The sequence below is a fragment of the Dendrobates tinctorius genome, unplaced genomic scaffold (genome assembly GCF_039654945.1).
Source record: "Dendrobates tinctorius isolate UK_male_01 unplaced genomic scaffold, ASM3965494v1 ptg000107l, whole genome shotgun sequence".
Lineage (NCBI taxonomy): Eukaryota > Metazoa > Chordata > Amphibia > Anura > Dendrobatidae > Dendrobates > Dendrobates tinctorius.
Genome location: NW_027361775.1, coordinates 16756529 through 16783101, shown reverse-complemented (window position 1 = coordinate 16783101; position 26573 = coordinate 16756529). Strand labels below are relative to the sequence as shown.

The window sequence follows — 26573 nt, the reverse complement described above, 5'->3', positions numbered from 1 at the left end:
AGTTTGTTTTGCGCTCTTTTTCAGCCAATCAGGATCCACGGACACTGTTGGCAACGTGATGACATAGACAGGGGTCACCACCATCTTTCAGAAGGGCATGCAAGTGATTGGCTTGCTTTGGTGGGCGTCACAGGGGTTATAAAAGGGCGTGCACGCCGACCGCCATCTTACTTCTGCCGATCTTAGCATAGGGAGAGGTTGCTGATTCTGTAGGGAGAGCGTTAGGCAGGGAAGAAGAAAAAAAAACTGCTTCTGCTGCTAGCGATTTTGCCTGTACAACACACCTGTCACTGTGTGTGCAGTGCAAGGGGAGGCTATATTGTGGTGGATCAGCGGTGTTGGTTGTTAGGCTGCCTTCTAAGGCTTCCTGACAGCTGCATTGCTGTTTACCCACTGCTCTGCAAACTGCTTTTTTAAAAGCAATCCCAATTTTTTTTTTTGTCCTACTGAGGTACTGAGCGTGCATTTTTTCACACCATACAGCGTCAGTGGGCCTCACACAATCCAAAAGTGTCCAGTGTCCACTAGTGTCTGCAGAAACTCAAAATCTCCCTTATCCTGTAGTCACTTTTTTCACACCTGTGCCATCGAGCCTGTGACATAGTGCTCTGATATTCAGTGGGCCTCACACAATCCAAAAGTGTCCAGTGTCCACTAGTGTCTGCAGAAATTCAAAATCTCCCTTATCCTGTAGTCACTTTTTTCACACCTGTGCCATCGAGCCTGTGACATAGCGCTCTGATATTCAGTGGGCCTCACACAATCCAAAAGCGTCCAGTGTCCACTAGTGTCTGCAGAAATTCAAAATCTCCCTTATCCTGTAGTCACTTTTTTCACACCTGTGCCATCGAGCCTGTGACATAGCGCTCTGATATTCAGTGGGCCTCACACAATCCAAAAGTGTCCAGTGTCCACAAGTGTCTGCAGAAATTCAAAATCTCCCTTATCCTGTAGTCACTTTTTTCACACCTGTGCCATCGAGCCTGTGACATAGCGCTCTGATATTCAGTGGGCCTCACAAAATCCAAAAGTGTCCAGTGTCCACTAGTGTCTGCAGAAATTCAAAATCTCCCTTATCCTGTAGTCACTTTTTTCACACCTGTGCCATCGAGCCTGTGACATAGCGCTCTGATATTCAGTGGGCCTCACACAATCCAAAAGTGTCCAGTGTCCACTAGTGTCTGCAGAAATTCAAAATCTCCCTTATCCTGTAGTCACTTTTTTCACACCTGTTCCATCGAGCCTGTGACATAGCGCTCTGATATTCAGTGGGCCTCACACAATCCAAAAGTGTCCAGTGTCCACTAGTGTCTGCAGAAATTCAAAATCTCCCTTATCCTGTAGTCACTTTTTTCACACCTGTGCCATCGAGCCTGTGACATAGCGCTCTGATATTCAGTGGGCCTCACACAATCCAAAAGTGTCCAGTGTCCACTAGTGTCTGCAGAAATTCAAAATCTCCCTTATCCTGTAGTCACTTTTTTCACACCTGTGCCATCGAGCCTGTGACATAGCGCTCTGATATTCAGTGGGCCTCACACAATCCAAAAGTGTCCAGTGTCCACAAGTGTCTGCAGAAATTCAAAATCTCCCCTGTCCTATAGACACCTTGTACCTTGTTTTACATTACTATATAGTTTGTTGGATTTTGTCTACATTTCTACCAAAAATGAAAAAGGCTGGTTGAAGAGGCCGTGGAATTGGGCGGGGGTTGGCAGCTGTTAATGAATGTGTTGGTGGTGGATCTGATGGTAGTGGCAAAAGCAAAATAGGACCGAATGCAGGAGGTGTTGAGCCTGCGTCATCGTCTGGCTCCACAAGGCCTCGAAGGCTTAGTTTTCTAGGAGTTGGCAAACCGCTTTTAAAGCCAGAGCTTCTGGAAAAAATTTTGTCTTACATTGCTGACTCAGCCTCCAGCTCTATCGCCTCCTCTTCTGAAGTTGTAAAAAATAAAAGCACTGAGTCGTCATTGGAGGCTCATGTTCATGAACCACACCTTTCCTTGTGTCCTTCACCCCAACCAAGATTGAAGGATGACGCAGGCCATACTACTGATTACTCCATGGAGCTGTTTTCACATACCATGCCTGGATTATCAAGTGAAATGGTGAATTACCCAGGCCAAGATGAATCTGACATGGAGTGCACTGATGCACAGCCGCTGATAGATGATTCTGCTGGTACATTCACTCAGAGCACTACATTGTCCTCGCAGTGTACAGAGCCAGATTCTGACCCTGATGAGACTCAGGTGCCCCTTCCCGCACACTCTACCACCATACACGGTGACACAGAGGAAGGTGCACATGACATTGAAGAGGAGGTGATGGATGACCCAGTTGTTGACCCAGATTGGCATCCATTGGGGGAAGAGGGTGCTGCTTCCAATAGCTCAGATGAGGAGGAGCATCCACAGCAGACATCGACATCGCAACAGCTGTTATCTGGCAGGCCCGGAGCACTCCAAAGACAGGTTCCAAAAATCAAAAGAGTTGCTGGACAGCTTGTCCAGACGGTCAAAAGATCACAGCGTGCTAGGCCGCAAAATGTCTGCCAAAGTAGGAAGAGTGCAGTGTGGCACTTTTTTGAACAAAATCCTCAAGATCAGGCCAAGGTTATCTGTAAGAAGTGCGCAGACCTTTAGCCGAGGGAAAAATCTGAAAAATTTGAATACCAGTTGCATGCTTAGACATTTAACCAGCATGCACTTGCAAGCGTGGACACAACACCAAACCTCAAGTGCCACATGTGCAACTGATCACAAAGAAGGTAGTCAACAACGCTACATTGTTTCCCCCACTGTAAGCCCACCGGTTAGCACAGCAGTAAATGTTGAGGTGTCGTTGCAAGGCCACAGCAGTCAGGGAATCCCACTGTTATATCAACGAAATACTGAATCTAGGCCATCAGAAAGAACACCAACTCCATCACCATCATCAACCCTCTCTCAGTCCGCCCTGTCAACCGCTACTTTCACCATATGCAGCTCTCAAGTCCAGCTCACCCTCCCAGACACTATGAGTAGGTCAAGAAAGTACTCAGTCTCTCATCCGCGTACACTGGGTTTGAACGCCCACATTGCCAAACTAATCTTGTTTGAGATGATGCCCTATCGGTTGGTGGAAAGCGCAGCTTTCCGCGAACTCATGGCCTATGCAGTACCACGCTATGACCTACCCAGTCGCCACTTCTTCTCTCGCAAAGCCATCCCAGCCCTCCACCATCATGTAAAAGACCGCATTGTCCATGCACTCAAGCAGTCAGTGAGTGGAAAGGTGCACCTCACAACTGATGCATGGTCCAGTCGGCATGGCCAGGGCCGTTACGTGTCCATCACTGCGCACTGGGTTAATGTGGTGGATGCAGGGTCCACAGGGGACAGCGGTGGTGGGACAGTGCTGCCTAGCCCACGGTATAGGAAACAGTTGGCTGTAGGCGTTCGACCATCCTCCTCCTCCTCCAGAAGCGAAAGCTCGTCCACAGAGCGCAGTCGTACGAGCACTCCATCTGCAGCTGCCACTGTTGCACACGATGTGTCCCCCTATCGAGCAGCTAGTGGAAAGCGTCAGCAGGCTGTGTTGCAGATGATGTGTTTGGGCGACAGACACACCGCCGAGGTGCTGGCCGAGTACTTGAAGCGACAAATTGAGTCATGGCTGGGCAGTGTACATCTTGAGGCAGGCAAGGTAGTTAGTGATAACGGCCGTAATTTTGTGGCAGCCATAGCCCTTTCAAAACTCAGCCACATACCTTGCTTGGCTCACACCTTGAACCTGGTGGTGCAGTGCTTCCTCAAAAATTATTCGGAGTTAACAGCCCTGCTCCAGAAGGTGCGAAGACTGTGCGCGCACATCCGCCGGTCGCCCGTACACTCCGTTCGTATGCAGAAGCTGCAGCGATTGCTCCACCTTCCCAACCACCACCTCATTATCGACATTGCAACAGGGTGAACTCCACCCTGCACATGGTGGAGCGGCTGTGCGAGCAGAGGCAGGCCATAATGCATTTGTGGGAGGATACACGGCCAGGCACTTTGAGAGCAGACATCGAGTTGACAGGTGTGCAGTGGTCGAAGCTGAAAGACCTCTGTAAAGTCCTTCAGTGTTTTGAGGAATGCACATGGCTGGTAAGCGCAGACGACGCCATCCTAAGCATGAGCATCCCACTTATGCGTCTGCTCATGCAAACTTTGACGCACCTTAAGGAGCAGGCGTCTGCAGCCAATGTTGATGAGGAGGAAGAGGAGGAGGGAATCCTTGATGACATTCAGCCATTGTCTGCTCAGGGACCTCTCCTGGACGAGGTGGAGGAAGAAGAGGAGGAGGAGGATGATGATGGGGATGATTACTTAGGGGAAGAGGATGCATCTCGTGGGGCAAGTGAAAATGTTGGCGTGGCAAGGTCTGGTACATGGTTTGTGCGTGACTGGAGGGATGTGGATTTGCCAGAAAGTGCTCCTCCACCCAGCACTCGCAGTACATCATTGACACCGGGAACATTGGCCCACATGTCAGATTATGCCTTGCAGATCCTAAAAAGGGACCCCCGCATTGCCAAAATGATGAACGATGACGACTACTGGTTGGCCAGCATCCTGGATCCACGCTATAAAGGCAAATTACAAAACATCATGCCACAGGAGAACCTTGACCTAATATTGGCTAATAAACAAGCAACTCTGGTAAATCGGTTGCTTGAGGCATTCCCAGCACACAGCAGCGGTGATGGTTCTCACACGAGCCGTACGGGCCGGGGGCAGCTTGGCAGAGGTGTTCATGGTGCACACAGCAGAAGTGGCGTTGGAGACAGGGGTTTCATGACAATGTTGTGGACTGATTTTTCACGGACCGCTCACACAACTGGTAATACTGCATCGATGGAAAGTGACAGGAGACAGCAGTTGTCAACTATGGTTACAAACTACTTTTCCTCCCATATCGATGTTCTCCCACACAGGTCATTCCCCTTTGACTATTGGGCCGCTAAACTGGACACCTGGCCTGAATTGGCACAATATGCCTTACAGGAGCTCGCTTGCCCAGCTGCAAGTGTGCTATCGGAAAGAGTCTTCAGTGCAGCTGGGTCAATCCTGACAGAAAAAAGGACCCGTCTGTCAACCCAAAATGTGGATGATCTAACCTTCATTAAAATGAACCATGCATGGGTTTCCAAGGATTTTGTCCCACCTTCCCCTGATGACACATAGGGTGACAGAAAAATGGCTTGCTTTATTATTATTATTATTTATTTTTTATTTTTATATAGCGCTAACATATTCCGCAGCGCTTTACAGTTTTCACACATTTTCACTGTCCCCAATGGGGCTCACAATCTAAATTCCCTATCAGTATGTCTTTGGAGTGTGGGAGGAAACCGGAGTACCCGGAGGAAACCCACGCAAACACGGGGAGAACATACAAACTCCTTGCAGATGTTGTCCTTGGTGGGATTCGAACCCAGGACCCCAGCGCTGCAAGGCTGCAGTGCTAACCACTGAGCCACCGTGCTGCCCTAGCTTTGGTCCACCTCTTCCTGGGACTTGACCTATTTCGCCTTTTGCATCAGCTGAATGTCCAACATCAACATATGCCACTTTCTAAAACTCCCTAACTGTACTGACCCCCCCCATGGCCGGGGTCACCACCTAGCGCACGACACCGTGCGAGTGCCGTTTCCCTGGACAGGTGGGTAGGCCGACTCTTGGGCGTGGGCACTGGCACAGGGTCCCTCATAGTGCAATCAAGTGTCTCTGACGGTGGTGGTGCACACCCTCCGTCAGACACACCGCAGTACTATGAGGGGCCCAGTGCCAGTACCGACGCCCACGAGTGGGCCCCCTTTGCTTGGGCAGGGCCCCAGCATTTGCAATCTTTACCTCTCCCTGCTCCTCCGCTGTGTAGTCTGGGCCGTCAAATCCATACTGTGCCTGACACCGTCTGAGCCTGTCTCCTGATGTATAGACATATATTTTGAATGTGTACGCTATCCATACATGTTATCCGGGGATACGGTACCCTTTCTCACCTTTGTGCAATCATGTGCAAGCCATACTGGGCCTAACACCGTCTAAGCCTGCCTCCTGATGTATAGACATATATTTTAAATGTGTACGCTATCCATACATGTTATCCGGGGATACGGTACCCTTTCTCACCTTTGTGCAATCACGTGCAAGCCATACTGGGCCTAACACCGTCTGAGCCTGCCTCCTGATGTATAGACATATATTTTGAATGTGTACGCTATCCATACATGTTATCCGGGGATACGGTACCCTTTCTCACCTTTGTGCAATCACGTGCAAGCCATACTGGGCCTAACACCATCTGAGCCTGCCTCCTGATGTATAGACATATATTTTGAATGTGTACGCTATCCATACATGTTATCCGGGGATACGGTACCCTTTCTCACCTTTGTGCAATCACGTGCAAGCCATACTGGGCCTAACACCGTCTGAGCCTGCCTCCTGATGTATAGACATATATTTTGAATGTGTACGCTATCCATACATGTTATCCAGGGATACGGTACCCTTTCTCACCTTTGTGCAATCACGTGCAAGCCATACTGGGCCTAACACCGTCTGAGCCTGCTTCCTGATGTATAGACATATATTTTGAATGTGTACGCTATCCATACATGTTATCCGGGGATACGGTACCCTTTCTCACCTTTGTGCAATCACGTGCAAGCCATACTGGGCCTAACACCGTCTGAGCCTGCCTCCTGATGTATAGACATATATTTTGAATGTGTACGCTATCCATACATGTTATCCTGGGATATGGTACCCTTTCTCACCTTTGTGCAATCACGTGCAAGCCATACTGGGCCTAACACCGTCTGAGCCTGCCTCCTGATGTATAGACATATATTTTGAATGTGTACGCTATCCATACATGTTTTCCTGGGATACGGTACCCTTTCTCACCTTTGTGCAATCACGTGTAATCCATACTGGGCGTGAGAACGGCTGGCGAGCTGTTAAGCAAGCTACAGCACCTGTGGTTTGCACACGTAAGTTTTTCATTTTTTCAGGAATGACGGTTAGGCCTAATTCCGGAACTGCGGTTGACCTGCACTTACTGGGAAATCATCGTTCGCGGGTAATAATTGTAATCAGTGATCCCCATCACTAACGTTGTTCAGCGGGTTATCTGCACCTGTAAGCGACAAACGCTGGCCTTTTCAGTGTAGCGCACATGCAGCCACGGACATGTAAGGGCATGACACACCAGTTATTGGCCAATCTCATGTGCCAAAGCCTCACGTGTCCCTCTAGTAAGCCGGACTCGGACCGCGGGGCATGACGGAGTCTCGTTCGTTAACGGAATTAAGCTTGCAATGTGTGCATCTGTTCTGTAGCTGGCATGGTTGAGGTTTCCCAGGTGGAGTCGAATTTAACCGTAGGCTCCACTCCTGGTGGTGCCCTTCTGGACATTCCTTTAAGGTTCAGCTTTGCAACCATACTGCCCACGTAAAACAAACACTTTGCCTTCATGAACGCTGTTTGGAGGGTCATGACTCGTAGAAATAACGCCGCCCAATCAGTTAACCTGCTAGAGAGATCCTTCGTTGCTCCCAAGCATGACATCACACTCCCTAGGAGGAAGGTAATGCCACTGTGGCGACCGTACTCCTGGGGGCGACACAAGTGCACTGATGCCCAGCCACTGCTCGATGAATCTGCTGGTACATTGACCCAGACCACTACATTCCCCTCGCACGCTACACGGCCTGAATCTGACCCTGATGAAACTCAGGTTACCCTTCCCATATACAGTTCCATCTTACACGGTGACAAAGAGGAAGCTGCAGATGAAAGTGCAGGTTCGGCCCACCCGCCATCAGACACACCACCGTACTATCAGGGGCCCTGTGCCAGTGCCGTCGCCAACGAGTGGGCCCCCCCTGCTTGCTCAGGATCACAGCACTTGCAAGGTTGAAATACTGTGCAGTGAGATGGAAGATGGGGACGACGAGGAGTCCAGACTAGTACAGGGATTCCCTAGCGAGGAGACTCATTTGATTGTTTTCAATGTTGGGACAGCAATTTTTGGGGAGCACTATACTCTGGAGAATGATAGATGGGGCCCACCATACACTGGAACATTCCAAAGGTGGACATCAGACACTGGAGCAGCATTTACAGGGCCCATTATACACTAGAGCATTAGAAATGGGGCCCATTATGTTTGGAGCATTATTTGGGCCCATAAGACAGTGGAGCTTCATCCATGGGGACCAACATATACTGTAGCATTATGTGGAGCTCATCATATACTGTTTCAAACATTATATGGGACCAATGATTCTGTATGGAGAAATAGATGGGCCTCGTCATGAGATGTAAAAAGTGAAGTATTTTTCATTGTACTATACCGCTATTTCTCTGCCGTATCGGAGCATGATGAGTTGTGGTATGTGTTAAAGGGGCGCTCTTTCGCCCAGGGCACATGAAAACCTGGAGCCAGCCCTACCCCCCCCCCACAACTTTAGCCAAATAACCCCCATTTTTCAGTGCGTAACTTGTATTATGAAGTTAATTAAGGTTGACAAGCTTAAGTAAGAAGAATTGATGCTTTTGGCATTCAAATGGGCACTGTAGGTGTGTTTCCTGTCCTCCTCTCACTGCCGACTTTTATTCCCCATTGACTTACATTGGGTTTCGTGTTTCGGGACGACCCCGACTTTTCCCTATAATCGGCCGATCTTGCTCTACCCGACTTTTGGAAAAGTCGGGTTTCACGAAACGAAACTCGACCCTAAAAAACCAAAAGTCGCTCAACTCTAGTTAGGGGTGTGTTGGGGCTAGGGTTGGAATTAGAATTGGGGGTTTCCACTGTTTAGGTACATCAGGGGCTCTGCAAACGCAACATGATCCCGCAGACTATTCCATCAAAGTCTGCATTCCAGAACATCACTACTTCCCTCCCGAGTCCCACCGTGTGCCCAAACAGTAGTTTTCTCCCACATATGGGGTACCAGCGTACTCAGGACAAATTGACAACAACTCTTAGGGTCCAATTTCTCCTGATACCCTTGTGAAAATAAAAAAATTGGGGGCTAAAAGATCATTTTTGTGGGTAAAAAATGATTTTTTTATTTTCACGGCTCTACATTATAAACTTTAGTGAAACACTTGGGGGTTCAAAGTGCTCACCACACATCTAGATAAGTTCCTTGGGGGGTCTAGTTTCCAGCATGGGGTCACTTGTGGGGGGTTTCTACTGTTTAGGCACATCAGGGGCTCTGCAAACGCGACATGACGCTCTCAGACCATTCCATCAAAGTCTGCATTCCAGAACGTCACTACTTCCCTTCCGAGCCCCACCGTGTGCCCAAACAGTAGTTTTCTCCCACATACAGGGTATAAGCGTACTCAGGACAAATTGGACAACAACTTTTGTGGTCCAATTTCTCCTGTTACCCTTGTGAAAATAAAAAATTGGGGGCTAAAAGATCATTTTTGTGGAAAAAAAATGTTTTTTTTATGTTCATGGCTCTACGTTATAAACTTCTGTGAAGTATTTGGGGGTTCAAAGTGCTCACGACACATCTAGATAAGTTCCTTAAGGGGTCTAGTTTCCAAAATGGGGTCACTTGTGGGGGGTTTCCACTGTTTAGGTACATCAGGGGCTCTCCAAATGCAACATGGCGTCCGATCTCAATTCCAGCCAATTCTGCATTGAAAAAGTCAAACGGCACTCCTTCCTTTCTGAGCTCTGCCGTGTGCCCAAACAGTGGTTTAGCCCCACATACAGGGTATCGGCGTATTCGGGAGAAATTTCACAAAGAATTTTGTTGTTCATTTTCTCTTTTTACGCTTGTGAAAGTAAAAAAAATGGTTCTGAAGTAAAATGTTTGTGAAAAAAAGTTAAATGTTTATTTTTTCCTTCCACATTCCATTCATTCATGTGAAGCACCTGAAGCGTTAATAAACTTCTTGAATGTGGTTTTGAGTACATTGAGAGGTGAAGTTTTTAGAATGGTGTCACTTTTGGGTATTTTCTGTCATATTGACCCCCCAAACTCACTTCAAATGTGAGGTGGTCCCTAAAAAAAAATGGTGTTGTAAATTTTGTTGCAAAAATGAGAAATCGCTGGTCAACTTTTAACCCTTATAACTTCCTAACAAAAAAAAATTATGTCTCCAAAATTGTGCAGATGAAAAGTAGACATGTGGGAAATGTTATTTATTAACTATTTTGTGTGATATCACTCTCTGATTTAAGGGCATAAAAATTAAAAGTTTGAAAATTGCAACATTTTCTAAATTTTCACCAAATTTCGATTTTTTTAACAAATAAGCGCGAGTCATATCTAAGAAATTTTACCACTATCATGAAGTACAATATGTGATGAGAAAACAGTGTCAGAATCAGCAGGATCCGTTGAAGTGTTCTAGAGTTATGACCTCATAAAATGATACTGGTCAGATTTGAAAAAATTGGCCTGGACACAAAGGCAAAAACAGGCTCTGGTGCGAAGGGGTTAACCAACTTTTCAAATTTTGGACGATCATTGATCACTTCAATAACAAGTTTGCTGAGGTGTATGTGCCCCAAAGGGACATTTGCATGGATGAGTCCCTAATCCATTTAAAGGGGAGGCTCAAATTACCTGTCCAGTAAGAGGGCCAGGTACAGAATTAAACTCCACAAAATGTGTGAGAGTACCTCACGGTATACCCACAAGTTTAAGGTTTATGAAGGGAAGGACATCTGGATTGAACCCTGTCCTGGGACTGAGTGGGAAAATTGTGTGGGATTTTGTGCACCCACTGCTGGATCAAGGTTATCACGTTTATGTAGATAACTTAAATAACTTTTATACCAGCATCCCACTCATCATGTCCCTCTCTGCGCAAGCTACTGCAGGCTGCCGCTTTGTCCGCAAAAATCAGAGAGGCCTCCCTAAGACATGAATTGTGCAGCTGCTCAGAAAGAGTGAGAGCAGAGCCCAATGTAGCGACAACATGATGGTGGTCAAGTACAAGGACAAGAGGAATGTCCTTTTCTTGACCACTATGCATGATGATTGCAGCACTCGAACTGCTGTACGAAGTACCCCTACACAGGTCAACAAACCAGACTGTGGGTACAACAAGAACATGGGGGAAGTTGATCTCTCTGATCAAGTCTTCAAACCATACAGTGCCATAAGAAAAATCAAGATGTAGCACAAGAGCTGGCTGTCCACATTGTACGGATGGCAATGTACAACGCATTTGTGCTACAACAATGTGCAGACCAGACCAGTACGTGCCTTCAGTTCCAAGCAGTAATAATCAAGGCTCTAATGTTTGGAGATCAGGAAGGAGCGGGCCCCGGTACTTCCAGAACAGAAGGTGCTTGTATCATCATACCATGCCAACATTTCCCCAGGGAAATCCCTCACAGCACAAAAAGAGGAAGGTCGCATAAGAGGTGCCGAAGGTGTTACAGAAGGGGGATATGCAAGGACACCGCTTATTAATGTAACACCTGCCCCGACAAAGCTGACCTGTGTGTGAAAGAATGCTTCAAATTATATCACATATCCATGGACAACTAAATTAATTTCTGACTTACACAACTCACGTATGCCAACCTGATGTAAACTACACAACTAACTTATGCCTACCTGACGTACACTACACAACTCACGTATGCTAACCTGATGCATTCTACACAATTTACATATGCCACCACATTATAAAATTCACATACCAGGACTCACTAGATCAATTCCAATACAGGGTGACTTGTGGGGGGTTTCCACTGCTTCGGCACATCAGGGACAAAACATCCATTCCATTAAAGTTTGCATTCCAAAATGTTACTCCTTCACTTCCGAATCTTGATGTGCACCCAGTTTATCTCCCCCACAAAGAGGTATGTGCGTACTCATGCAAAATTTGCTCATTAAATTTTAGGGTGCATTTTCTCCTGTTAGCCCTGTGAAAATAAAAAAATTGGGCTAAAAGATCATATTTGTGAAAAAATTTGAATTTTTTTTTATTTTGATGACTCAAAGTTATAATTTTCTGTGAGGCACCTGGGAGATGAGGGTGCTTACCACATATCTAAATAAATTCCTTGGGGGGACTAGTTTCCAAAATGGGGCCACTTTTGAGGGATTTCCATTGTTTAGGCACATCAGGGGCTCTCCAAACGTGACATGGGGTCCGCTCTTGTTTCCAGCCAATTTTGCGTTTAAAAAGTCAAACGGTGCTCCTTCCCTTCCGAGCCCTGTTACGCACTAAACAAGTGGTTTTCACCCACATACAGGGTATCTGCATACTCAGGAAAAATTATGGAGTCCATCTTCTCCTGTTACTCTTGTGAAAATAAAAAATTGGGGTCTCAAATAAAATTTTTGTTAACAAAATTGAAAGTTAATTTTTTCCATCCTCATTCCATTAATTCCTGTGAAGCACCTGAAGGATTAATAAGCTTTGTGAATGTGGTTGCTAAGAATTTGAGGGGTGATGTGTTCTCTAAAAAAATGGCTTTGTAAATTTTGTTGGAAAAATTAGACATAGCTGGTCAACTTTTAACCATTATAACTTCCTAACAACAAAAAAATGTTTAAAAAATTGTGCTGATGTAAAGTAGACATGTGGGAAATGTTATTTATTAACTATTTTGTGTGACATAACGCTCTAATTTAAGGGCATAAAAATTAAAAGTTTGAAAAATGCAAAATATTCACTAAATTTCCATTTTTTTCATAAATAAACACAAGTCATATCAAACACTATTATAAAGTACAATGTCAAACATCTCAGAATCAGTGGGATCTGTTGAAACATTCCAGAGTTATTACCAAGAAGGCAAGCACAGATTTAGGTTGAAATAACCAAAGCATACAGTCTAGATCACGTGAAGTAATTATCACCCTCTACTCCTCTTTGGTCAGACCACACCTGGAATACTGTGTCCAGTTCTGGGCATCACATTTTAAAAAGACATGAACAAACTGGAGCAAGTTCAGAGAAAAGCAACCAGAATGGTGACCGCTCTGCAAACAATTTCCTATGACTAACAGAGGATTTGGGAATGTTTAGCTTGCAAAAGAGGAGACTTAAAGGGAATCTGTCACCTCATTTTTGGCCTATGAGATGTGACCACCGCCAACAGGGGCTTATCTACAGCATTCTGTAATGCTGTAGATAAGCCCCCGATGTAAACTGAAAGATAAGAAAAACGAATTAGATTATACTCACCCGGGAGTCCGGTCCTGTCTGATGGGTGTCACGGTCCGGTCCAGTGCCTCCCATCTTCTAGCGATGACTACCTCCTTCTTACTTCTGCCTCGGCTCCTGCGCAGGCGCACTTTATCTGCCCTGTTGAGGGCAGAGTAAAGTACTGCAGTGCACAGGCACCGGACCTCTCTTACCTTTCCCGATGTCTGCACACTGCATTATGCACTGTTACGGTTTCACTCTGTTTGCCTGGTGCATTGATTATCACATGATCGCTCACGTGCGTTTTGCATATTATGGTGGTCACATGCAGCCTAGATTTTCTTCCTGCTTCTCTCAATGTCCCGATATTCCATCGAGAGAAGCAAGAACAGAAGCTAGTTGTCACTAGTGACCACAAGTATGCAAATCACATCTGAGGGGTCATATGACAACCACTGCTTAGCAGGGTTTTACAAGCACACAGATTAATGTAATATGTAAAGCCTATCAGAAATGATGAGACTTAATAATTTATTTTCTGTTAAAATTCTGATTTGGCCATGAGCAGTCACATTTGTTGATCTGACCTCCAGAACTTTGCTTCCTGCTATACTCCTATACTCCATTTAGAGCACAGAGTACAGAGATTTCCTGTCTGTGCTTTGAGGGGGTACTGCAGTGTGTTCTAAATGGGGTATGGCTTGTGTCAAGTTAAGGCTCTATTCACATGTCCAGTACTCATCAGTTAGAACAGATCCAGCAGCAATCCATTGAGAAAAAAGTTGTGCAGACACAAGTCTTTTGTCTGCCAATAAAAAACTAATTTCAGCTGGATCCATTCTTTTAACGTTGAAGTCTGTGGTAAACAGATCCATTAGGTAGCAATCCGTTTTTCTCCCATTTGAAAAGGATCAGTTTTTTTGCTTACTCATCGTGGCAATGTAGTACAAGGGGCATCGGGGTGGTAGTCCTGACCAAGCTCACCCACTAAACACAGTCTGTATACACCCCGGCCCCTTGTACATGTAATATGGGATGGATTCAGTCTCTCCCCCAAACATAGTTACCTTCTTTTTCTCCTGGTCGCAGCAGTCTGGGCAATTAAGAGTCCAGGGATGCAGCTGTTTTCCAACAGGGAACAATAACTTGTTTTAGTGTACAGAGTTGAAGAATGGTCATGGAAGACAAATACAGCACCGGCTTTCCTGCTCTTTCCCTGATGTTTGCTGCAGTCGCACCCACAACGTCCGCAGCAGCCAAAGGTCACTGTAAAATCGCTCACTGGAATCTGGGCACCTGAGACCCCTTCAGCGAAGGTCCCTCATAATCCTGGGGTCCTGTGTTGCAGTCCTTCAGTCCTCTAGCCCAGAGCAATAGACCTCTCTCATTTTGGTGGTCTGGCAGTGCCCCGTCTGTCAGCATGTCTGCTCTGGTCAAAGATCCCAGCAGTTCTAAGGCTTCCATTCCATCTTGTTGCTGCAAGCACAGCCCACAACAGTTAAATCTTGCTGTCCCTGAGCTAGCAACAGTACATAACAACATGGCAGATTACAGCGGATCAAAGGAGAACACATTACAACACATATATTACATAGAACATACAGGGTTACACAATACAAATAAGGCAGGTAACACATAAAAGGCACGAGGGTGACACGGAAGGAGGAGAGGGTGCAACTGAGGGGAACTGCCACCTTCTTACAGCAACGTGGCCTTAAACAATCACAAAGCTAATGATTCAGAGCTGAAATTTCCCAGAATTCATTGTTGGTTTATTTTCTGTATACAAGTATAACTTTATTTTACATCTTTCTTCCTTAGGCTAGGGTCACACCATGGCCTTTTCTCTTATGTGAGAAAATCGGGCCGATAATACTAATCCCTCTCTGATCATAGTGTGATCTGATTTTCTTGGATGAGGAGATGGAAAAAAAATTCTCCATCTTCCCCATTTTGTCAATCCGTGAAAAGATGTCATCCGATTGCAGACCGATTTTTTTACCATGACGTTCTTGACTTGCATGGCAGAGTGCGATACGAATATTGGATGCAAAACGTGTATGCTGCTATTTTTCTCTGGGACAAATTTTTTTCGAGGGAAAAAAACAGACATGTGCATGGCCTCATAGAACAACATTGATCTGAGTGTGATTTGATGCTTTGTCGGATTACACTTGTATTGAAAATACGGTTGTCTGCACAAGCTCTTAGAATGATTTCTCAGTTGAAGAGAGCTTAACTCACGTATTTCATCTATATTTTCTGAAAAAAACATTTAAAGCTGTGTTTCAATATAATCATTACCTTGTCCTTCGATATTCTACTATATAACAAAAAATATCTTCTCAATCTTATTTGTAGTAGTATATAGGAACATTTGTCAGGCTTAGGTTTACTGAGTTATTTAGCTCCTACAAATCAAATTTGTGGCGTCTGGAACATTTCCTGCTGTAGCCTGTTCATCTTTAATTATCATTTACAGTCTCTGTCTATTGGAGTTAACAAGGTAGCTTCCCTTTATGAACTCCATTTGTGGTGTCTGGTTGGGTTATATTCATTTGTGAGGTAACAACTGCTTAATGTTTGCCTTGAGGACATGCAATATGAAATTCATGTATATGATTTACTAGTTTTTTTCTTGTAATATACATTAAATTATATTTCCTTGCATATATTGCTTTTTATTTCATAATGTATAATTCACAGTGCTTATCCATTTCATAAAGAGGTTCCACAGTATATAATCTATTTTGTAATAATTCATAATGGAAATAGAAATGTTTAATATAAATCAATACTCTGTAAGAAAAATTTATTAAGTTTCTATTTGCTTCACCGTTGAGTTAAAATAAAAACTATGTTGTAAAGAAGAATTCTGATGCCCTGGAATCCTGTTTTTGACTACATAAGAGTTTTCTGCTCTTTTCAGTAAACAAAGCAAGAACAATTTTGAAGGGAAGGACCACTATGCAGATAACAGCTTCTCAATTCCTATATTTCCTGTTATAAAATGAAACCTGCCTTTACTTACCTTCGGTGCCTTGTTATGTCATGTGAGCCCTGCAGCCAATAAGCGGCCACTTCACTCTTTCTTCCTTTGTGCGTTACTGACATTTGGAGGAAGCTAGAGAGCCATAGCAGCTCTCACTTCTTACAAGTGTCAGCTTCATCTGAAGGAAGTGAGAGTGAAGCATACATGGATTGGCTGCAGACCTCACATGACATAACGTCCTTCAAACCCCAGGAGACCAGACGACAATGTCACCAGAATGGTGTCAGCACAAGAGGTTAGTATAGGCTGTTTTTATTTTACATGGGGGAATATAGGAATTGAAAAGAGTTTGTCTGAGTAGTGGACAACTTGGACAACCCGAGTGGGCTCTCCAAATGCAACACATAATGACACTTTTACTGATGATTGCAGTCTCAGAATAATTCACATACAGTTTAGTGCCTAAGATTTCTGCACCAAAAACATAGCAAAACCTTATACCTGCATTTTTGCTCTTACTCATTGCTTTCTATTGGTGAAAAAATGCAGCAAAAATGCTGAAAAATGTGACAGTTTTCAAAAACGCAGCAGAACTATAGGCAGGATCTTATCTTCTTGCTCTAGTCCAAATAAACCAAGAAAAGACCTGCCCGCAGGCTTGCCCTGAAGCGCAAACATGTTCCTCATCATAAAGACAGAGAGAGACAGACTGTGCTTCGGGGCGGGCTTGTGGTCAGGTCTTTCATTGGTTTCTCTGACTTAGAGCAGGAAGCTAAGATCTTCCTACAGTCCCACCCCAGAGCACCAGCATCTCATTAACTGAAAACTTCTAACACTGATTACACAAGAACTACAAGACGGATTTCTTCACCCCAGGTATCATTTTAATCAGTTTAACACTGCCAATCTGACAATGCCTGTAGTTTACTTAGCAAAATCCTGCTGACAGGTTCGCTTTTAAAGGAACCTGTCATGTCCTTTTTAGCATGTAAACTGTTCCCAGTGCGTTGTTAGTGATGCAATGTGCATTACTAGCAATTTTTTTTCATTAAAAACAGCTGTCTAATCATGTGCAAAAAGTACATTTATGCTGAAAAAGAACATGACAGGTTCCGTTTAAAAAGATACTTTCAACATCTCTTACAATGCTGTAAAACTTACATTACAGGAAAGGATAAAGCAATTCTGATGGGCTTCACATGTACTAGATTACTCATTTTAAACATCTTAATGCATCCAGAGCCTAAAGTATACAATGGGATTTATTTTGTACACTCCCAGTTACCAGATATAGGCCAAAAATGTATTGTATTGCCTTCTTCAGGCCAGCATGCACAGCAAAAAAGGTATACCATGCAATATACTTTCTTTATTTATGCTATATTTTTGAGCATCTGTGATGGACAGACACATAGGCGTTCATCCCCACTGTGGCCACTGTCAGGTATATGCCTCCTTAGGATATGTATCCGACAGAAACCGGAAAGTGTATCACTAGCCTTTATGTTTTTTCCTGTAGTGGGTGCATGAATTACAAGCTGAATTATGCAAATCTGACACATATAAAGTCAGATAATATAATGCTTATAGCTAATCATCTGTATTTATAGTATACATAATGCCATTGTTTGTCACATCCCTAGGTGCCTCAAGATGAATGGGGAGGGTATCCCTCCGGGAGTAAAGATGAGGAAATTCCATGTCGAAGAATGAGAAGTGGAAGCTATATAAAAGCCATGGAAGAAGACAGTGGAGACTCTGATACAAGTCCAAAAACATCCCCTAAAATGTCAGCAAGACCTGAACCTTTATTGAAATCAATAATACAGCGATCACATGGAGAGATGCAGAAGTAAGTCCCTGCATACAGAAAAATATAACTGTTTCTATCATGTTCAAACAATAATTCCATTTTGTTAAAGGGTACAAAAAGTCTCGAAACCAACTGTCTGGCATCTGCCAATCCGGGTATCGACTATAGTTTCTGATATCAGTTCATGGTCATTGAGTACATCAAACAAAGCAACATTTGATGTCATCTACTAGATAGAAGTAAGTAAGGTTTCAATGAGCTGAAACGCGTAGGTCTCAGTCACATTGGAACTGCCATGCACTTTTAATTCATTTTTTCTACAATAAACTTGGACTTTATCAAATACCTGCTGCCTCTCTGGACTTTCGTTCCTTTGAAACATAGTATAGGTACAGATCTGCTCCCCTGTTACTCTCCCAGCCACTCTGCGCCTCTCGTGACAGTGATTGAAAGGCTGCTGTGTATGAACAGCTGTCGATAATGGTATGAGTGTTTTGGATCCCCTCTCACATGGATACATCAGGCTACATCATAGATTATGGTGGGAGTTTGCATCACATTTGCCAAGAGAGGGACATCTTCCAATACATTTAATGAAACCTGACCAGTTTGTGATTAAAAAAAAAGAAAACTACACAAAAGAGGCATAAATTCAAATAAAAGTTGTAAATATTTGCTCAAAACAGGACCAAACCTTGAAAAATGCTGCAGCTTTGTAATATACTTTAGCTTTCCATTCCCTACCATATAAGGTGTTTTAGGAACAGTCACTGCTTTCACTATAGTTATAAATGATCATGATATAGGAGAAAAGTTGAATTATCTACAGTAAACTGATATCACAACGATTGGTGCCTCTTATCTAAGGCCGAGGTAACACTTGTGATGAATACGGATGAGTGCTATGCGCTAAAGCATCACATAGCACCCGGACCAGCATTCATCTAAGGGGCAGCTCCCATAAACGTTATTTTTCTCGGCTGTTTTCAGCGTCCCAGTGAAATCGCAGCATGCTGCGATTTGCACTGACACTCGGCTGAGTCTCGGCGCACGCGCACCTATATAAGCATTAAGCATATGGGTGCGAGTGACACAATGCACATCACTTGGATATCATCTGAGTGCTGTGCGCTATACTCTGACGTCGGCAATGGAGGAGATAGAGAAATTACTTTCTACGCCTCCTCCGCAGCTGTGCTCCATTCCTCTCTGTGTGAGAGGCTCGGAGCAAAGTCGGCTCCCGCTCGCAGCAGAACAGGAGCCGAGGGTCATTAGCATATCACATCCAATGCTCTCACATTGGATGCCATATGCAAGTGTGACCTCGGTCTAAGAGTGATATGATGCAGATAGTCACCTAAAGCAATGGCTGCACTATATGATGGTGAACCAGAATCCCATAATGTCCATGTCTTTCAGTTGGACGTTTGGAAAATCCTTTCCGAGTTACCCCTAGACAAAAGTAAATAAGGCACATATTTTGAGGTTAAAAAAAAGTTAATTGGGAACATTACATTTACTTAACAAACTTAAACTAATATTAACCATAGTTTTGAGGTTACTAATGTGTAGAGAATGTTTTCTTATTAAATCATCCTCAGCAGAAGAAGAAAGGAAAGGCATTTAAACCATGCGACTGGAATCTCATTGTAACCCATTGCTGTTTATCATCAGTATACACATCAACCTTACAATGCATTAAATGCATTAACTTAGCGATTGTGTTCAGGAAAACACATGTGACCAAAACAAAGTGTGATTCCTTTACACTGCCTGAAATTGAATAATGTGCAGACTTTACCAAGATTGGTAAATCGTATCAATAAAATAAGATGCTCAAAAGTGGCCTACTTGTCTTAAAAGGAATTTGTCACCAGGTTTTTGCTACCTCATATGAGAGCAGCATAATGTAGGAAAGAGACCCTGATTCCAATGATGTGTCACTTAGTTTACGGGGTGCAGCAGTTGTCACACAGAGTTCTTTGATGTAGCATATTAGCAGAGCTCAGAAATCTAACATCATCCACAACCAGAGGCATAGCTAGGGTTTTGGTTCAGTGGGGGCAAAACTGCTGAGTGAGCCCCTAACTAGGTAACTTTGATGATAACTGGGTGACGCACCCTAAATGTGGAGGAGAATCTCAGCAGATGACCGCGCTGTTCTTGAAAATAATCTCAATATAAAGACCAATATTGATATTACCTCCGTATGGTCAGTGGTAGATACCAGTCCTACAGAGCATATAAGAGATCACAGCACAGTTACAGATAATGACTTACAGCTGACGTTCTTTTTGATGGAATTGTTCACTTTTCATGCCTTTTCCATCTGGCCCAGACCAACATGACAACTCCTCCAGTCAGGACTCGGCTACAGACAATACAACAAAGATACATTTCACTTCTCACATTTTCAACACTGTCCGAAATGGGACTATTCCCAACCTGCACAAACTCTTCATCTTGCTGATACCACAATGCTGAGCCGCTGCAGCCGTATGTGTCCCTATTACTGCACCTGCTATGTGGTCCTGTGTGACCGCTAAATTCTAAAGCAACCCTCGAGAATATAGTAATGCTGGGTTCAAGTGCCCTAGAAAACAGTGCACACACTTTGTCCCCTAAAAAGTAATATTGCCCTGTGTGCTCCTTTGACAGTCACAGTAACCTGAGTTCCGCTATAACAATAAGTGCCTACTTTACATTTAGTAATGTCCAGAATCTCCTCCCTGTACAGCTCCCCTATAGACAGTATGATGCTCTCTTATACTGTACACAGTATAATGCCCCCTCACTGTATATATACTGACCCCTTAATATCCCCGAAACTATTTAACCCCTTTCTGTCATGTGACGTACTATCCCATCCATGTGCCCTGGGACTTAATTCCCAGGGACGGGATAGTACGTCAAAGCGATCAGCGGCGCCCACGTGGTGAGCGCCGCTGATCGCGGCCGGGTGTCAGCTGATTATCACAGCTGACACCAGGCACAATGTGTCAGTTAACCCCTTGCACACCACGATCAAACACGATCGCGGTGTATCGGGGGTTAAAGGGAAGCATCGGCAGGGAGGGGGCTCTCTCCGTGCTTCCCTGAGCCCCCCACAGCAGTGCAATGTGCAGCGATGCTGCGGGGGGCTCCATCCCTGCAGGTCCCCAAATCCAAGATGGCGACGGGGACCTTCGGGGGCATGCAGGGAGCTGGCATCCTCAGTGCCTGCAAAGAGCAGGCAAGGAGGAAGCCTTGTGCAGTGCCTGTGACAGATCGCTGATCTGTCACAGTGATCTGTGATGTGACAGATCAGCGATCTGTCACGTGACAGTGATGTCCCCCCTGGGACAATGTAATAAAGAAAAAAAAAAAGTGTAAAAATAATTTTAAAAAAATCGCTAAATAGATTAAAAAAAAAAATATTCCCTATTATATTCATTTTTTGGAAATAAAAAAAAACAATAAAAGTACACATATTTGGTATTGCCGCGTCCATAACAACCCTCCCTATAAAACTGTCCCATTAGTTAACCCCTTTAGAGAACCCCTTAAAAAATAAAAATAAAAAATGAAGCAAAAAATAATGATTTATTATCATACTGCCGAGCAAAAAGTGTAATAACGCGCGATCAAAAAGACGCATATAAATATCCATGGTACCACTGAAAGCGTCATCTTGTCCCGCAAAAAACGAGCCACCATACAGCATCATCAGCAAAAAAATAAAAAAGTTATAGCTCGCAGAATAAAGCGATGCAAAAATAATTATTTTTTAGATAAAATTGTTGTCATTGCATAAAAGCGCCAAAACATAAAAAACGACCTAAATGAGGTATTGCTGTAACCGTACTGACCCGAAGAATAAAAGCACTTTATCAATTTTACCACAGGCAGAACGGTGTAAACGCACCCCCCAAAAGAAATTCATGAAACGCTTGTTTTTGTTCAGTCTGCGTCCCAAAAATCGGAATAAAAAGTGATCAAAAGACGTCACGTGCCTGAAAATGATACTAATAAAAACGTAAACTTGTCCCACAAAAAATAAGACCTCATGTGACTTTGGACGTCAAAATATGGAAAAATTATAGCTCTCAATATGTGGTGATGCAAAAACTATTTTTACAATAAAAAGCGTCTTTTAGCATGTGACAGCTGCCAAAAATAAAAACCCGCTATAAATAGTAAATCAAACCCCCCGTTATCACCCCCTTAGTTAGGGAAAAATAATACAATTAAAAGAAAATGTATTTATTTCCATTTTCCCATTAGGGCTAGGGTTAGGGCTAGGGTTAGGGGTGTGTTGAGGTTAGGGTTGGAGTTATAATTGGGGGGTTTCCACTGTTTGGGCACATCAGGTGCTCTCCAAATGCAACATGGCGTCTGATGTCAATTCCAGCCAATTCTGCGTTGAAAAAGTCAAATGGTGCTCCTTCCCTTCCAAGCTCTGCCATGCGCCCAAGCAGTGTTTTACCCCCACATATAGTGTATCAGCCTACTCAGGACAAATTGCAAAACAACTTTTGGGGTCCAATTTCTCCTGTTACCCTTAGGAAAATAAAAAATTGGGGGCAAAAATATTATTTTTGTGGAAAAAAATGATTTTTTCACTTTCAAGCCCGGGAGTTATAAACTTCTGTGAAGCACTTGGCGGTTCAAAGTGCTCACCACACATCTAGATAAGTTCCGTGGGGGGTCGAGATTCCAAAATGGGGTCATTTGTGGGGAGTTTCAATAGTTTAGGTACATCAGGGGCTCTCCAAACGCACATGACACCCGCAGACCATTCCATCAAAGTCTGCATTCCAAAACGTCACTACTTCCCTTCCGAGCACCGACGTGTGCCCATACAGTAGTTTTCTCCCACATATGAGGTATCAGCATACTCATGACAAATTGGACAACAACTTTTGGGGTCCAATTTCTCCTGTTACCCTTGGGAAAATAAAAAAATTGGGGAATAAATGATCATGTTTGTTGAAAAAATACGATTTTTTTATTTTCATGCCCGGTCGTTATAAACTTCTGTGAAGCACTGGGGGGTTCAAAGTGCTCACCACACATCTAGATATGTTCCTTGGGGGGTTTAGTTTCCAAAATGGTGTCATTTATGGGGGGCTTTCACTGTTTTGGTACATCAGGGGCTCTCCAAAAGCAACATGACACCCGCAGCCCATTCCATCAAAGTCTGCATTCCAAAACGTCACTACTTCCCTTCCGAGCCCTGACGTGTGCAAATACAGTAGTTTTCTCCCACATATGGGATATCAGCATACTTAGGACAAATTGGACAACAACTTTTGGGGTCCAATTTCTCCTGGTACCCTTGGGAAAATAAAAAAATTGGTGACTGAAAGATCATGTTTGTGGAAAAAATGCGATTTTTTTTATTTTCACGCCCGGGCGTTATAAATTTCTGTGAAGCACTGGGGGGTTCAAAGTGCTCAGCACACATCTAGATATGTTCCTGGGGGGTCTAGTTTCCAAAATGGTGTCATTTATGGGGGGGCTTTCACTGTTTTGGTACATCAGGGGCTTTCCAAACGCGACATGGTGTCTGATCTCAATTCCAGCCAAAAACGTCAACTGGCGCTGCTTCCCTTCCGAGCTCTGCCATGCGCCCAAATAGTGGTTTACCCCCACATGTGGGGTATCAGCGTACTCAAGACAAATTGCACAATAACTTTTAGAGTCCTGTTACCCTTGAAAAAATAAGAATTGAGGGTGAAAAGATCATTTTTGTGGAAAAAATATGATTTTTTAATTGTACGGCTGTACGTTATAAACTTCTGTGAAGCCCTTGGGGGTTCAAAGTTCACACCACACATCTAGATAAGTTCCTTGGGGGGGTCTAGTTTCCAAAATGGTGTCATTTGTGGGGGGTTTCCATTATTTTGGTGCATCAGAGGTTTTCCAATCGCGACATGGTGTCCGATCTCAATTCCAGCCAAAAAAGTCAAATGGCGCTGCTTCCCTTCTGAGCTCTGCCATGCACACAAATAGTCGTTTACACCCACATATGGGGTATCAGCGTACTCAGGAAAAATTGCACAATAACTTTTAGGGTCCTGTTACCCCTGGGAAAATAAATATTGGGGGTGAAAAGATCATTTTTGTGGAAAAAATATGATTTTTTAATTGTACGGCTGTATGTTATAAACTTCTGTGAAGCCCTTGTGGTTTCAAAGTTCTCATCACATATCTAGATAAGTTCCTTGAGGGGTCTAGCTTCCAAAATGGGGTCACTTGTGGGAGGTTTCCACTGTTTAGGTACATCAGGGGCTTTCCAAACGTGACATGGAGTCTGATCTGAATTCCAGACAATTTTGCATTGAAAAAGTCAAACGGCGCTCCTTCCCTTCTGAGCTCTGCCATGCGCCGAAACAGTGGTTCCCCCCACATATCAGGTATCAGCGTACTCAGGACAAACTGCACAATAACTTTTGCAGTTCAATTTCTCCTGTTACCCTTGGTAAAATAAAAAAATTGAACCTGAAGTATTTTTTTGTGAAAAAAAGTTAAATGTTCATTTTTTTTAAATATTCAAAAAATTCCTGTGAAGCACCTGAAGGGTTAATAAACTTCTTGAATCTGGTTTTGAGCACCTTGAGGGGTGCAGTTTTTAGAATGGTGTCACTTTTGGGTACTTTCTATGATATAGACCCCTCAAAGTGGCTTCAAATGTGATGTGGTCCGTAAAAATAAAATGGTGTTGCAAAAATGAGAAATCGCTGGTCAACTTTTACCCTTATAACTTCCTAACAGAAAAAATTTTGGCTCCAAAATTGTGCTGATGTAAAGTAAACATGTGGGAAATGTTACTTATTAAGTTTTTTGTGTGCCATATCTCTGTGATTTAAGGGCATAAAAATTCAAAGTTGGAAAATTGCGAAATTTTCAAAATTTTCGCCAAATTTCCGTTTTTTTCACAAATAAACGCAAGTTATAGTAATGAAATTTTACCACTAGCATGAAGTACAATATGTCACGAGAAAACAATGTCAGAATCACTGGGATCCATGGAAGCATTTCAGAGTTATTACCTCATAAAGGGACAGTGGTCAGAATTGTAAATATTGGCCCGGTCATGAACGTGCAAACCACCCTTGGGGGGTTAAGGGGTTAATGGTTCCAACACTGTATGATGGCCCCATCACTATAATCCCCACACTGCATGATGGCCCCATCACTATAATCACCACACTGTATGATGGGCCACTAGATAGTCTCCATATAGCATAACACACCACATAGTTCTCAATATAATATAATGCACTGCCCATAGGTCTCCATATAATATATGCCCCATAAGCCTCCTCATAGTATAATGCACTTCCCATAGGTCTCCATATTGTATAATGCACTCCCCATAGGTCTCCATATTGTATAATGCACTCCCCATAGTTCCACCGTCTCCATATGGTATAATGCACTCCCCATAGGCAGACTCTATATAGTATAATGCACTCCCCATAGGCCTCCATATAGTATAATACACTCCCCATAGGCAGACTCTATATAGTATAATGCACTCCCCATAGGCAGACTCTGTAGTATAATGCACTCCCCGTAGGCAGACTCTATATTGTATAATGCACTCCCAATAGGCAGACTCTATAGTATAAGGAACTCCACAAAGGTAGACTCTATAGCGTAATGCACCCCTATAGGCAGCCTCTGTAGTGTAATGCACTCCCCATAGGCATCCTCTATAATATAATGCACCCCCATAGGCAGCCTCTGTAGTGTAATGCAGTCCCCATAGGCAGCCTCTATAGTGTAATGCACCCCCATAGGCAGCCTCTGTAGTGTAATGCACTCCCCATAGGCAGCCTCTATAGTGTAATGCACCCCTATAGGCAACCTCTGTAATGTAATGTACCCCAATAGGCATCCTCTATAATGTAATGCACTCCCATAGGCAGCCTCTATAATGTAATGCACCCCCCATAGGCACCCTCTGTAGTGTAATACACCACCATAGGCATCCTCTATAATGTAATGCACCCCCTTAGCCACCCTCTGTAGCGTAATGCACCCCCATAGCCACCCTCTGTAGTGTAATGTAGCCGCATAGCCAGCCTCTGTAGTATAATGCACCCCCATAGCCAACCTCTGTAGTGTAATGCAGCCCCATAGCCACCCTCTGCAGTGTAATGTAGCCCCATAGCCACCCTCCATAGTATAATGCACTCCCATAGCCACTCTCTGTAGTATAATGCACCCCCAAAGCCACCCTCTGTAGTATAATGCACCCCCATTGCCACCCTCTGTAGTATAATGCATCCCCATAACCTAAATACTTACCTCTCTTCCTCCTGGTTCCTGCGCTGCTCCCGCTCATCTCCGACTACAGGAGCCGAATACTGACGTCATTGCGCCCACTGTCAGAGTCAGCATCGGTGACATCAGACGCTGACAGCGGGATGATGGGAGAGGGAGCGTAACGCTCCCTCTCTCATCATTGCGGTCAGCTGTATCAGCTAGATGTTGATACAGTTGAACCTGCGATGACGGCCGGGGGGGCCACTGCTGGTGCAGGGCCCCCCTGCCTGCTCAGGGGCCATAGCAGCCAGGCTGCAGTGCAGGGAGATTGATTCTCC

The 26573-nt window shown here is 44.1% G+C and overlaps 1 protein-coding gene across 3 annotated transcripts in view; it reads left to right on the top strand.

Annotated features, from left to right (window-relative positions):
* Nucleotides 1-26573, top strand: part of DLGAP2 (DLG associated protein 2) — an 824782-nt gene that overhangs the window by 551701 nt on the left and 246508 nt on the right. For all 3 annotated transcript variants that reach the window (XM_073589202.1, XM_073589200.1, XM_073589201.1), the window contains one exon: nt 17810-18018. In XM_073589202.1, the coding sequence (XP_073445303.1) occupies nt 17810-18018 (209 nt within the window). The remainder of the gene's footprint in view (nt 1-17809; nt 18019-26573) is intronic.